The sequence below is a fragment of the Erigeron canadensis genome, chromosome 6 (assembly GCF_010389155.1).
Source record: "Erigeron canadensis isolate Cc75 chromosome 6, C_canadensis_v1, whole genome shotgun sequence".
Classification (NCBI taxonomy): Eukaryota; Viridiplantae; Streptophyta; class Magnoliopsida; order Asterales; family Asteraceae; genus Erigeron; species Erigeron canadensis.
The window spans coordinates 29,556,631-29,569,520 of record NC_057766.1 but is presented as its reverse complement, the minus strand read 5'-3'; the positions used below and the strand labels follow the sequence as shown (position 1 = coordinate 29,569,520).

The 12,890-nt window shown below is 33.5% G+C and overlaps 3 protein-coding genes across 4 annotated transcripts; 2 read left to right on the top strand and 1 right to left on the bottom strand.

Annotated features, from left to right (window-relative positions):
• The first annotated feature begins 2,299 nt into the window (after nucleotides 1–2,299).
• LOC122605678 (dehydrin Xero 1-like) lies at nucleotides 2,300–3,914 on the top strand. The gene is made up of 2 exons (XM_043778631.1): nucleotides 2,300–2,661; nucleotides 3,403–3,914. The coding sequence occupies exons 1-2, from the start codon at nucleotides 2,383–2,385 to the stop codon at nucleotides 3,643–3,645; spliced, it is 522 nt and encodes a 173-aa protein (XP_043634566.1). The 5' UTR covers nucleotides 2,300–2,382; the 3' UTR covers nucleotides 3,646–3,914.
• A 321-nt stretch (nucleotides 3,915–4,235) lies between these two features.
• LOC122605778 (pentatricopeptide repeat-containing protein At5g44230) lies at nucleotides 4,236–6,356 on the bottom strand. The gene has a single exon (XM_043778734.1). The coding sequence runs from the start codon at nucleotides 6,271–6,273 to the stop codon at nucleotides 4,360–4,362; it is 1,914 nt and encodes a 637-aa protein (XP_043634669.1). The 5' UTR covers nucleotides 6,274–6,356; the 3' UTR covers nucleotides 4,236–4,359.
• Nucleotides 6,357–6,925: 569 nt separating this feature from the next.
• Nucleotides 6,926–11,416, top strand: LOC122603900 (50S ribosomal protein L7/L12). Of its 2 annotated transcripts, none has more exons than XM_043776745.1 (2): nucleotides 6,926–7,635; nucleotides 11,087–11,416. In XM_043776745.1, exon 1 carries the CDS (start codon nucleotides 7,095–7,097, stop codon nucleotides 7,632–7,634), a length of 540 nt encoding a protein of 179 aa, XP_043632680.1. In that variant the 5' UTR covers nucleotides 6,926–7,094; the 3' UTR covers nucleotide 7,635; nucleotides 11,087–11,416. The 2 variants fall into 2 exon arrangements, with proteins under 2 accessions (XP_043632680.1, XP_043632681.1); XM_043776746.1 differs by having other exon boundaries at nucleotides 11,083–11,416.
• Nucleotides 11,417–12,890: the final 1,474 nt, after the last annotated feature.

The window sequence follows — 12,890 nt, the reverse complement described above, 5'->3', positions numbered from 1 at the left end:
CTTTTATTTTTCTGATGTGATATAACCGAATAGTCGTTATATGCATGTAAATACTTTTTTTTTTGGAACGGATCGAGTCGTTAAATGTTACTATCTTATAGATTAAGTTAGCATGATTGAACGTTATCCAAATAACCGGCCAATAATGCTACAATACTATGGGCCGACATGGCAAAATTACACTTGTCAAACATCATATGTTTAGTTACGTTTTATCAGAAGCTTCGATAGTCTAACGTGTCTTATTATAACACGATCTCTACGTCTAGGATTTGTTTCTCCACGTAGGCCGAGTGATCGAGCCGGTTTTGGGTTAAATTCAAAACCGAAACAAAAAGTCTGGATCTAAAGATTAATATTTCTTTTATATATATACTAGTACTTAGACCCCGTGCGATGCACGGACAATCCTAAATAATCTTTCTTAAACTTTATTTTAAGATTGTATCAATGAATAAATATAACTCAGTTGGACATAATAAAAATATTCTTATGAGTCGATTAATTTAAAAAAGAAGAATGCTAAATATACCTTGGGATTTATTAATGATACACGAGAGTTTAAAACGCGTACATTGCACGCCGGAGAGAAATTATAAAATTGATTGCCCATAGTAGGCGCATATAAGAAGGATTATGTTGGTTACCTGGATGTGATAGGTATTATGAATTTTCCCCCACTTTGATATATAGACCCGCGTGGATGCGCTATAACCTTAAATAATTTCTTTAACACCAGTTCAAGCATGCATGTAGCGAAGTAAATGTACTCCTATTACAACTAATGACCATTTTTAAAAAAATTATTGACTTAAAATGCATAAAAAAAGTCTTATTTAGCACTAAAATAAACCAAATATACCTTATAGTTTTCATCACAAATTTGATAGGCTGTTCTTTGTATAAGATTTGAAATTTGTTGATCATTCATTTTAACTCCAATAACACCAGTGACATCTACAATCCTAACTTGCACATTAAACCTACCAAAAAAAAAAAAAACAGAGATACAATTTTACCACACAACTTAATGATTATAGAGTTTTAATATGAAATATAAATATATACCTAGGATTGATGAGAACTCCTTTCTTGTTACATGAACAACAAATCCACATTTTGTTGTCCCTTAAAGCATCAATAATGTCGACTTCATCCATGTAGAGATCGGTCAACTTAACTTCTTGAGAACAGTTCACACATTCCATTGAATACCATAACTGGTCGGTTGGAATAAAACCGATTGTTGCAACAACAACAACCACTTATCAAACTGTCAAAATGAAAATGTTTATACATTAGAATGTTAAAAAGTTAGTTATAAATTCGAAAGAAAGTTATGTTAAAAAGTAATCTAATCAAAAAAGAAAAATTCACAAAAAATGAATACTTACATGTTCGTCCATCAGGATCATCTCAATACTACCTATGTTATTAACATCTCCATATAGAGGTTGCTTCCATAGCCGCAAAATTCTAACCGTTATCGTACATGGCGTATTATTTGAACGCAAATTTCTAATTGAAACATGGTTTAGTGAAGCCATGCAAAAATTGATCTGTTATATGTTTACATTTTAAAATGTCTTAAAACTGAATGGAAGTGGCCTTATATAGACATAGACATGCAAGGAAGTAACCGCCACAAGCAATACACGAACGGTTACACATTCAAATTTTCGAAAATTTGAACTTCTTGAAAGCATAACTAATCTGTTTCCGAAAATTTGAACTTCTTATAAAAGTAACTAATCCGTAGACCTTCCAAGAAGCAATATTGTAATGATTTTTGGGCTTTCTTGCATTTTTAAGCATGCCACATAGGCAATAACTAACAAATTTTGAAGTGAGATTTATATAATGTAGAGATATATTTTTCTATGGGAACAATTAACATTAAGTTAAATTCGGCACTAAACAACACTTTACATGGAAATAATCTATCATTAATTTATCATTAATTTCCTTTAGATTTTATATACTACATCGAAATATATAGTCCTTAACGTACAAAAGCCATAAAATATGTGGAAACTAAGATACTTGTCATGTTATAGTCACATAATTCCAAAAACGTTATCGAGAAAATTAACCAACTCCACATTCTCGGCCGACATCTTACACTTGTCCACATCCATAAAATTTTTTATTAAAAAAGCTTTCATGGGTTATCGTGGCACGTACCAATACGTCTAACGTTGCCTCCATCCCATGCAACTTTAATTCGATCCTCCACGTACCGATTTTTCGTTAAGTACATTAAGTAATCTCCTCCCCTATATAATCCCCCCTTAATCCCAGCTCATTTCTCATCAACAAAACTCCTTAATCATTATCATATATCTGCTTAATTTATAGCTAGCTAGAAAACTATAGTGAAAAATGGCACAATATGGAGGTGAGCAATACATGAAGCAAGAGGGCCAACACAAGACTAGTACTACTGATCATGAGTATGGTCATCAGAACCAACTTCACTCCAACACTGCTGCTGCTGGTCATCATGAAATGGGAACCAACATCCACTCAACAACCGCAGCCGCCCATGGCGGCATCGGAAATACTACTGGAACCACCATGGGGACTACTGGTCATGGTTACGAAGAAGGGAAGCAGCACGGTGGCATCCTACACCGAACTGGGAGTGGCAGTTCCAGCTCTGTAAGTGATTTTTTAAAATATATATAACCAAATGTTCGCAAATGAACTTTTGGCATGAGGTTTAAAGAAAAAGTAGGAGGCTTTAATTTGTCTTTCTGGAAGGCTTGGGTTCAAACCTGAACATTGACATTAAGTTATTACTAATAACATTTATCGTTACAAATTATATGCAAATTGAATCAAAAACATATAACTTTTCTCTAAAAACAAATTATACTCATAGATAGATAGTTAGAAACAATACAGTCAAACCTTTATAAATTAGTATTCGATAAATTAATACCTCGATAATATTGATAATTTATCCGGGCCCAACTTAAGAGAACTACTGTAAATTAACACTCGATAAATTAATAACTCGTTAAGTTAATAAAATATCTTGATCCCGACACCATTAATTTATAGAGGTTTTATTGTACTTTTATTTTGTGAATAGAATTTATATACTCGATCCGTAGCAAAGTAGTTTTAATTCATTTGATTTTTGTTTCGTTATGCTAATACGGAATTGTCTTTCGAGGACAATCTGAATATGAGATTCCTTATATTAACATAAATACAAGATAAGAAAGGATCGAAATCTGAATTCCTTTCTATATATCAAATACCATTGAAATCTTTGAATGCAACGACCCCTAGCTTGTAATATGTAAAGGGCAGTATCATTATACATTTATACATGTACTTAATTTTCTAATTAAAACGGAACACTTGTGTGAAAGCAGTTTACTAAATGTGCAGTCAGAGGATGATGGAGAGGGAGGAAGGAGGAAGAAGAAAGGTGTGATGCAAAAGATCAAGGAGAAGCTACCCGGCGGTGATCATGGCGCTGTCGATGATCAGTGCAAGACCAATCCAGCCACTGCCACCACCATAGGCGGCGGCACTGGTGTAGGACATGGATACGAGGGAGAGGAAGCAGGACATGAGAAGAAGGGATTGATGGATAAGATCAAGGACAAGTTGCCAGGGGGTAACAAGTAATCAATAACTTGCATGTGTTTTTGGATTGAAAATGTATACATGCATATACACATTATGCATATATAAACGTGGCATGGCATCATATATGTATGTAATTATATATATATATATATATATATACATGATGATATGATGCCACTATAAAATAATAATCTTCTTTGCGGTGTGTCGCAATCGAAGTTTGTTTTTCGTTTTGTATGTATTTGCCTATCGGACGTGGTTTGTGTTATATATATGTGATGGTGTGCAGTTAATTTTATCTATTTTAATGAATTGTGTCTTTAGAGATTTTAAGAAACGAAGATCCATAACAATATATATATATATATATATATATATATATGATCATTTTTCGAATTACATTACTAATAATGGTGAATATCATTGAACTAAAACTAGAGCTGTCACTATATTCAACAAATAGTCACCATTGGCTTGACTAGATTATAGGGAATTACTGAATTAGAACTTAAACCCAATAAAAAAACATCTAAATTTCTACAGTGATATTTACTGTCGTTGACTAGATTGTATGTTTATTTTGTGAGTTGTATTATACAATGAAAGTGCAGCAATGCTACTACAGTATATAATACAACTTTGTTCAAAATTTGTATATATACTAAACAGGGCAAAAGGAAACAGAACACTCAGAAACAGGGCATTTGAAAACAAATGCTTTTGCTTTCACTCCTATATATGATCAAATCAAGTTCACCAATAGTTACTACAAGAACATACACCGTTCCGAAAATGATGAAATCTCATGTTATCTCTAACGATAATCTCTCTACCACTAATCTTTGAAGCTCCACACATGACTACATGACAATCTTCGCATATTCTTACATTCTTCATAATCCTAATAGTCCCGCAGTCGCCAAGCAATCCATACGCGAGCGCTAGCTTTTCACTATGCCCAGACAATATCCTCTTCTTTTCATCGTCACTCACGTTATATGGTACAGAGCTCAAAACTGGTGTATACCCATCTAACATTAACTTATAAAGAAGACTGTCCAACTCTTTCTTGATCTCAGATGTCCTTGGATGAGTCATGTCGCCAGCAAAAAACTCGTGAATAACCCCTTTTGCCCCTTCTACCCAACTACTTGCAGGGTTCTTCTTCAAACCCTTTGATCTAAACAATGCCCGGATTCTTGAAACATCATTCCATTTTTGTGCTAAAGCATATGTGTTTGAGAGGAGTATGTAGTTTCCTATAGCGTTTGGTTCAAGCTCAAATAAATGCGTAGCAGCTATTTCAGCAAGGTCGGGATTTCTATGGACACGACAAGCACCAAGCAATGCTCCCCACACGCCCGCATGTGGTTTAATTGGCATTGTTTTGATGACATTATAGGCTTCTTTAATCAAACCAGCTCTTCCAAGAAGATCAACCGTACAAGTATAGTGATCAGCATTTCGTGTTACACCATAGTCTTTCTCCATGGATTCAAAAAAGTGACGACCGTGTTGTACTAAACCGGCATGTGTACAAGCACTTAAAACTCCTAAGAACGTTACTTTATTCGGTTTAACATCCGTTTTCACCATCTTTTCAAACAAACCAATCGCTTCTTGTGCACATCCATGCATTGCATATCCAAGAATCAACGAACTATAAGAATAAACGTTCTTTTTCATCATTTTATCAAATACATTACGTGCTTCTTCAATACAACCACATTTAGCATACATATCAATCAACGCCGACCCAATCACCACATTATCCGTACCAACAAACCCAGCCCTTTCAGCAACATCTCTAACCCATCTCGCATACTTAGTAGCACCCAACTGAGCACAAGCCGAAACAACACTAGCCAAAGTAACATCATCAAACTCCACCCCATCTTCAACCATCTTATCAAAACATTCCAACGCTTCCCTCGGCTTCCCATTTTGAGAAAACCCCATCACCATCGCCGTCCACACCACCATATCCTTAACAACCAACCCATCAAACAACATCTTTGCCTCATCCATTTCCCCACGTCTCACATACGCAACAATCAACTCCGTCCACGAAACAACATCTCGTTCAGGCATTTCATCAAACACCTTACGCGCGTCCTCCAAAACCCCACATTTCACATACATGTCAATCAAAGAATTCCCAACAAACAAATCAAACCCAAACCCACCAACCCGAATAACCTGCCCATGAATCTGCACACCCAAATTCAGCCCATTAACATCACCACATTGTCTCAACAAAGCAGTAAAAGTAAACGAAACCGGGCTAACCCCGTTTCGTCTCATCAAACTATAAACACTAACTCCCTCTCTAATCTTTCCTTCCACAACATACCCACGAATTAAAGCCGTATACAAAAACGGGTTCGGATTATTCACTTGTTGAAATGTACGTAACGGGTACGGGTCAATGGGGATGTTAAATTTGGAAGTTAAAACGCGGATAAGTTTAGTGATTAGGTAAGAAGATTGATGAAGGGCTTTGCGGATAATGTGGGCGTGGATTTGTTTGGTTTGATTAAGGTTGGTGGTTGTGTCGAGTAAGGAGACCAGTTGTGTTTCCAAGATTTTTGCAGGGTTTAAGGTTTGTTCAAGTTTAAGGATGTTGGTGTTGGTCGTCGTTATTGTTCTAGAAATAGAAACCATCATCAAACATATATGGGATTTTCGCAACAATCATAGGGACTTGACAATATGCAACTTTTTGGAACTAATTGTATTTTTGGTCTTTTTGTTATCACTAAATTTGTAAAAATGGTGTAAACTTTTACCAAATCGCAATTTTGGTGTTAAAAATACGTTTTTGTTCAAGTATCGTTCCCCGCAGATAACTTGATAGTTGATTATGTAAAGCCTCCAATGTTTGTTATATGAGAAACAATTGTTGTGGTGTTGTATAACCATGAAAAGAGTATATTATAAAGTGTTTTAAATAAGAGAACGAAGACAATGATTAATTCTTTTAACTTATCTCTTTAACAATTCTTCTATAAATATTTATTTTTTATATACGATGGGTTTAGGTGAGTTTTTTTCTAGATCTTTAAGGTTTTTTATGAAGTTTAAATTGAGTATCTATTCCATGAGTACGCACTTTAGCGCATATTCGATTAAAATAACGTAAGTTAAACTTTTGATATTTGCAATTAATTTACACATTTATAAATAAATAAAAAAAGTTAAACAATTTTAAAAAAGAGTTTAAAAAAATATACGAAAATATATTTTGTTTTGGAAATAGTAAAGTTGATAAGTACCCCTAAACTTTTAAAATCTTCAATACACCACCTTAATACTTTACAATCTCAGAAACTTCCCAAATCTTGAGAAAACCTATAGCCGTCCGTCCCTCTACTAATAACTCCACTCTAAAACCCTGATTCCCCAAATTCTTCATTTTTCCATATGATCACCAAACAATAAACAAAACCCCAATTCAATTCAATTCAATTCAATTCCATCAAAAAATCATGAAGAAACACTCCATAAAACTCATCACACAATCTTTCTTAAACCCCAGATTCAATTCTTCAATCAAACCCATAACAACAACAATCCAACAACAACAAAGATTCTGCACAACACCCTCACCGCGAGTAACCGAAATCGTTAACGAGCTAATGAACCTAACACTATTAGAATCAGCAGACTTAACAGAAGTTATGAGGAAAAAAATGGGCATTAATGAGATGCCAATAATGGCTGTTATGATGCCTGGAATGGGGTTGAAAACAGGGGTCAAAAGTGGCGGTGGGGCGGCTGCTGCGAAAGCCGAAGAAAAGAGTGCAGAAAAGACTGCTTTTGATTTGAAACTTGAAAGTGGGTTTGATGTTGGATCAAAGATTAAGATAATTAAGGAAGTTAGGACTTTTACTGATTTGGGTTTGAAAGAAGCTAAAGACTTGGTTGAGAAAGCTCCTACTTTATTGAAGAAAGGCGTTCCGAAAGAGGAAGCCGACAAGATTATCGAGAAAATGAAGGCGATTGGTGCTAAAGTTGTTATGGAATGAGGTATAAAAAGTTAAATTTTTTTGTCTGAAATAGTGAAATGATTGCTTTGGTTGATTTTGTGGCTTTGTAGTTTTGCAATGATGGTTATATGAATGTTTGAAAGACTTGTGATCGTTTGCATTTTATTTCAAAAGCAGATAAGCAATCTCGAACTTTCTCAAATAACTGTGTATTTCATAAGGAATGAGCACTTTAAAATAAGTTAGCTAGCTAGCTAGTACATGCTTATTTTTTAAGCAGATAAGCACTTTTAAGTAAGAAACCCCCCAATTGTTGGTTTAGATGGAATTATATTCTGGTTAAACTGGTTGAAAAAAAGAATTTTAAGGCTTTGTTATAAAAGGAGTTACTTTTTAACCAGATAGGAAAACATTGCAATCATGTAGAATTGCTCAAGTTTGTTCATTTATGGGACTTTATATTCTTGTATATTGTTTGGTTTGGTGCCACTAGTGTATGAAAAAGTCTATAGGTGAGTATGGTTTCACTTTAAAATGTTAAGCGAGCGATAGATTTATGTTTGGCATGTCGGAATTTGACTTTATCATAAGGCCATTACCCTTGACTTTAATATAGGTTTGCACAATGAGCGGAAAATTGATTTAAGCTGCTCTTGTTCCAACTTAGATTTTGTATCTTCGTTGCTGCTCAAGCTCAATAGGTTTATATTAGCTTTGGAGTTTTAGGGTTTTGAAAGTTATGTACTCCTTATGTTATATTCTTCTGTTACAGTGTAACTTGATAAGCTCATAATATGTTGGTGCACAATAGGTGACTTTTACGAGTGGTTTTCTTGTTCAAGCCTATTTCTTTACGTCTACAATTCACCCAGTGGGTATGTGTGATTAGTTACCTAAAAGCCATCCACCAACTGCATACAAAGACTCCCCTTTCCATTTAGGATACACATTAGTACATTACAGGAAATAAATATATGGGCTGTGTAGAACTTTGGAAATACAAAACAGTTGCTTATGTAGAATAAACTTCCTGCTGTTAAATTGGTGACGTGGTCAATCTTAAAATTTTATGTTGAAAGTAGCTACTTTTGAGACAAATGGGAAGTATTGAAATCATGTAAGATTGTTTTGTTCAATTTCGGGACTTTATTTAAGTACAGACTGTTTAGTTCAATACTTCTAGTATATGCAAATTTCTACACTTGAGCATGATTTATAATGTTTGGCAATGTACTTATATATGAGTATTTGACATATCTAAATTCGACATCACCATATGCATGACAACAATAACCCTGCATTCTCGAGTTTAAAACAAAAGAAAAGAGAAGAAGGGATTGGAAATGATAAGAAAGAATATAAATTGTATCCAGAAAAAAGCATTCTCGAGTTGTAAGGATAACTAAAGAAAAGAAAGGAGAATTAAAACTTAATTGCATTCTCAAGTTAAAATGATAAGAAAAGAAAGTAAAAAAAAAAAAAAAATTTTACAATTATATCCCTATCTACAATATTATGATAAGAATAAGATTACATTTTCATCGCTAAACATCTGTAAATTTTTCAACAAATTACACAAATATAAAATGACGGCTGTAAAGTAATTGGAGATTGAAACTAAAAATACACCATATACCAAGCCGCCATGGTGGCACATGGATTAAGGATAATGTTTTGCACATATTGATAATACTCGACATTATTATTATTTTATTCTCAATTGAATTTAATTTTGCACTGTTATTTTAAAATGGAAACTCACATTAGTCAAAATAAGAAAACACACTGTCATGGGTCAGTATCACCGCCAGGTCCATCACGAGAAGAAAGGTTAAAGAGTTGAGAGTTGGTTAAGGGATAAAATGGTAATTAAACATAAAGATAGAAAAGTTTCTCTCCAAATCTGGCCACAAATGGGAGGAAAAGTTTGGGCTTTAAAACTCCTATATTTCCCTATCAATTCTTTTCCTTTCCCATTTAAAAACAAACTCAAGAATGAGAAAAGCATAAAATTCCTATGATTTCTTTTCCTTTCTTACTTGAAAAAAACTCAAGAATAGAGCCTAACAATACCCAGTCGCAATGGTGTGTGGGTTGTGGGGGAGGTAAGATATAGATAGTCACACTTCTATCTGAGGGTAAGAGACTGAAGTCCCCATTACACTTGGCTTCAAATTGGACTTACACCGTTAAATGAAAATGGATTTAAGCCATTATTATTCTACCTTAATCACTGAAGTAATGATTCCTTGGTGCTCCATATATATGTTGATTCTTTGGAGTTTGGGCTTTGGGGTATCTGTAAATCATATATTTGGATACGAAATTTTCATATATCCCCATCCTAAACCCTCGAAATATCATGTATACCCAAAGCACAAGTTTCAATGCATCATGTTATATGGTTTTGAAACATGTTTTGGGTATATTATGATATTTATGGGCTTAGGTAAGGTATATATGAAGTTGACCCTTTCGTATATTATCTGATCAGTCCACATTATCATCATGACATGTTGTAGCTCAATAATTTCCTAATGTTCTTGTATATGTTCTAGCCTATTTCATTACATTTATAATTCACCTTGTGGAATTATTAGCATGTATTCCTATAAATTGCTTCCCCTTTTGCATAGTTCTGTGACGTGTCATGTTCATGTTAATTGGTACTCTTAGTGTTAAAAGGTATGCTAGCAGTCATGTTAATGACTAACTTCATAAAAAGATGTCCCTTTCTTCTTAGTATCCACATTGCAGCAGGTAGAGGTTGCAAGTTCGACAGATTGGGTAACGGGTCACTAAGGCTTTGTTCTTGAGTATATGTTTGAAAGAAAAGAAAAGAAACAAAGAGATATGAATAGAAAAGAAGTGATTCCTTTCAAATTATCCCACTTTTGGGATGATTGATTTTAAACCAAAAGCAACTAAATCTTCTATCCTTTTCATTTCATTTCATTTCATTTCATTTCACTTCTTTCTTTAAAAAAAAAACTCAAGAATACAAAATTCTTTTCATTTCTTGCCAAAAAAAATAACTCAAGAACATAGTGTAAATGGGTAATCTGTTGGTATTTGTCAAATTGGCAAGTTTAGGTATATCTGTAATATTTCTTTGATCTCTTTTTTGCTGTTCTATAAATAGATGTTTTATATGATCAAGAAAACAATGTTATTCTAATGACGATATAGTTTTTGCTTAAATTGATTTTAGAGGTTTTACTGCTTCAGAGTATACTTCCAAAGACCTGCAAATTGCGATTCACTTGACCCATTCTGATATACATTTAGCTAAATCTTTTGGTATTGCTAGTTGACTGAATCAAGATAATGCATAAAACCGAGCCAGTCAATTTACGTATCAAGGGTTCCAGATTGTCATCTCTAACAGTAGGAGACGTTTTCTTTGAACGTATGGTTGTTAGACTAACTAGAAACCATTTTTTACATTTTGCAAGATTTTTATAGTGCTTCTCTCTTTTCTTGGTAGGCAGGCTTGTCAATGGCGCACATTTTCATAATGCATTCGCGTTCGTCAAACATAGGAGATCATGTCAGCTTTTCGTTGCATACTCGTTCTTCTTCCTCTGTAGAAGTGATTATTTATATTTCTGTGCTAGTAAAGCACCATGTAACATTAGTTAGATGTTATCAAAGAAATTGATCTTTTTGGAAGACGGATACAAAGTTTGGAAGTTATAGACATTCCATTCCAAATAATTGTAACGAATCGCAGATGCTGTTGCTCAAATTTTGTTCCAGATTTTGAACAATTTGAGCATCATTTCTTACCCAGAATCTCGATTGATATCTTCTAAAGTTTTATTTTCACTGTTGCTGTGGATATTTAGGAATGCTCTTGAGTTTTCTTGGTATCCAGTACTTCAGGGTTCAGGCTTATCAATGGCCCACATTTTTATGATTTATTTCCGATTCTTAATCATAGGAAAACATGTCAGAATCTTTTTGCATTCGCAGAAGTGATTATTCATGTTTCTATGCTAGAAAAGCACGATGAAAGCTCTTTAGCGAAGTATTATCATAGAAATTGACTTTGTGGAAGATGGATTCGATACTCAAGTTTTCTTCAAGAAGTTTATCAATTTGAGCATCATTTCTTAATTGGAACACTATCTTGATTGATCTTGCTAAGGTTGTTTTAAGGGTTAGTCATTTACAACCCAAACGGGCAATATTATTAATTAAAAAAACTAATTTCTCTCTCTTATATGTAAACGACCCAACTGAAACCAACTTTTATACTCTCATTTACAGCCCAACCAAAATCTATGTTTTATTTAAAAAAAACTCAACTTTACCTACTACTAAACAAAACTAAATCATCTAAAAACTATTAGAATATTTTAAAAAATAAACTAAACTTCAGTTGGCTACGTGAACAAGTCGGTGAGTTTTAAAGGAATCTTAGTGGGCCTAACCAACCGGACAAAACTTTATACACAAGGATGGTAGTCGTATCATATGATCACATTATACTATCATATGCCCTTACAATCATACAATGTATTATCCACTTCACACTTTGCACAATTGTACCCTCAACCTATGTCTAAAGTCACATTACCCTTTTTATCTTTACACTCCTCCTCAGGTTAAGAGTGAGAAAATGTCAAAATTCTTAACTTGGAGTCTTGAACAATAGAGTATTATCTTGATCAACGGGGACAACCTTAGTGAAAACGTCAGGAACTTGGCGAGTAAAGTTGGATGAATAACACTTGCCTTTAATAGATTTTTAGCATAATGACAATCAATGTGAATATGTTTAGTGTGAGAGTGAAACATCTGATAAAATGTGAATCGTCGATTATAACAACAAAGATCCACGAAGCCCAAGTCTTCGAGACGTAAATCCTTTAAAAATTGTTACAGCCACGTCATTTCACAACACGTCAAAATGATAACGTCACTTCACAACACGTCAAGATCATAGAAAGATACTCTGATTTAGCTGAACAGTTTAAATTTTCTTAAAGAAAAATACACTGTATATTATTATATATAGGATAATAATAAACAACCAACCGATGATGACATTTTAAAAAATCAAAAAATAAAGATAAGATTATCTCTATATATAATAAAATAAGATTTTGCTTACATCATTATTTATAAAGACAAATTTACTTGGTATTGTTAGAAAATTTCTTATAATTTTTTTCTTTTTTAATTAAATGATTTATGACATCATTTATTAGTTAATTTTTAAAAATTTTTAATTCTTTTATTAAAACACAAGAAATTAGATATAGCTAATTAGTATATGTATTAATCACA

Coding starts and splice junctions, on each gene's coding strand:
- LOC122605778 (XM_043778734.1), bottom strand. CDS start 6,273: ATGATGGTTTCTATTTCTAGAACAATAACGACGACCAACACCAACATC.
- LOC122605678 (XM_043778631.1), top strand. CDS start 2,383: ATGGCACAATATGGAGGTGAGCAATACATGAAGCAAGAGGGCCAACAC. Junction 2,662..3,402: donor GGAGTGGCAGTTCCAGCTCT/GTAAGTGATTTT, acceptor CTAAATGTGCAG/TCAGAGGATGATGGAGAGGG.
- LOC122603900 (XM_043776745.1), top strand. CDS start 7,095: ATGAAGAAACACTCCATAAAACTCATCACACAATCTTTCTTAAACCCC.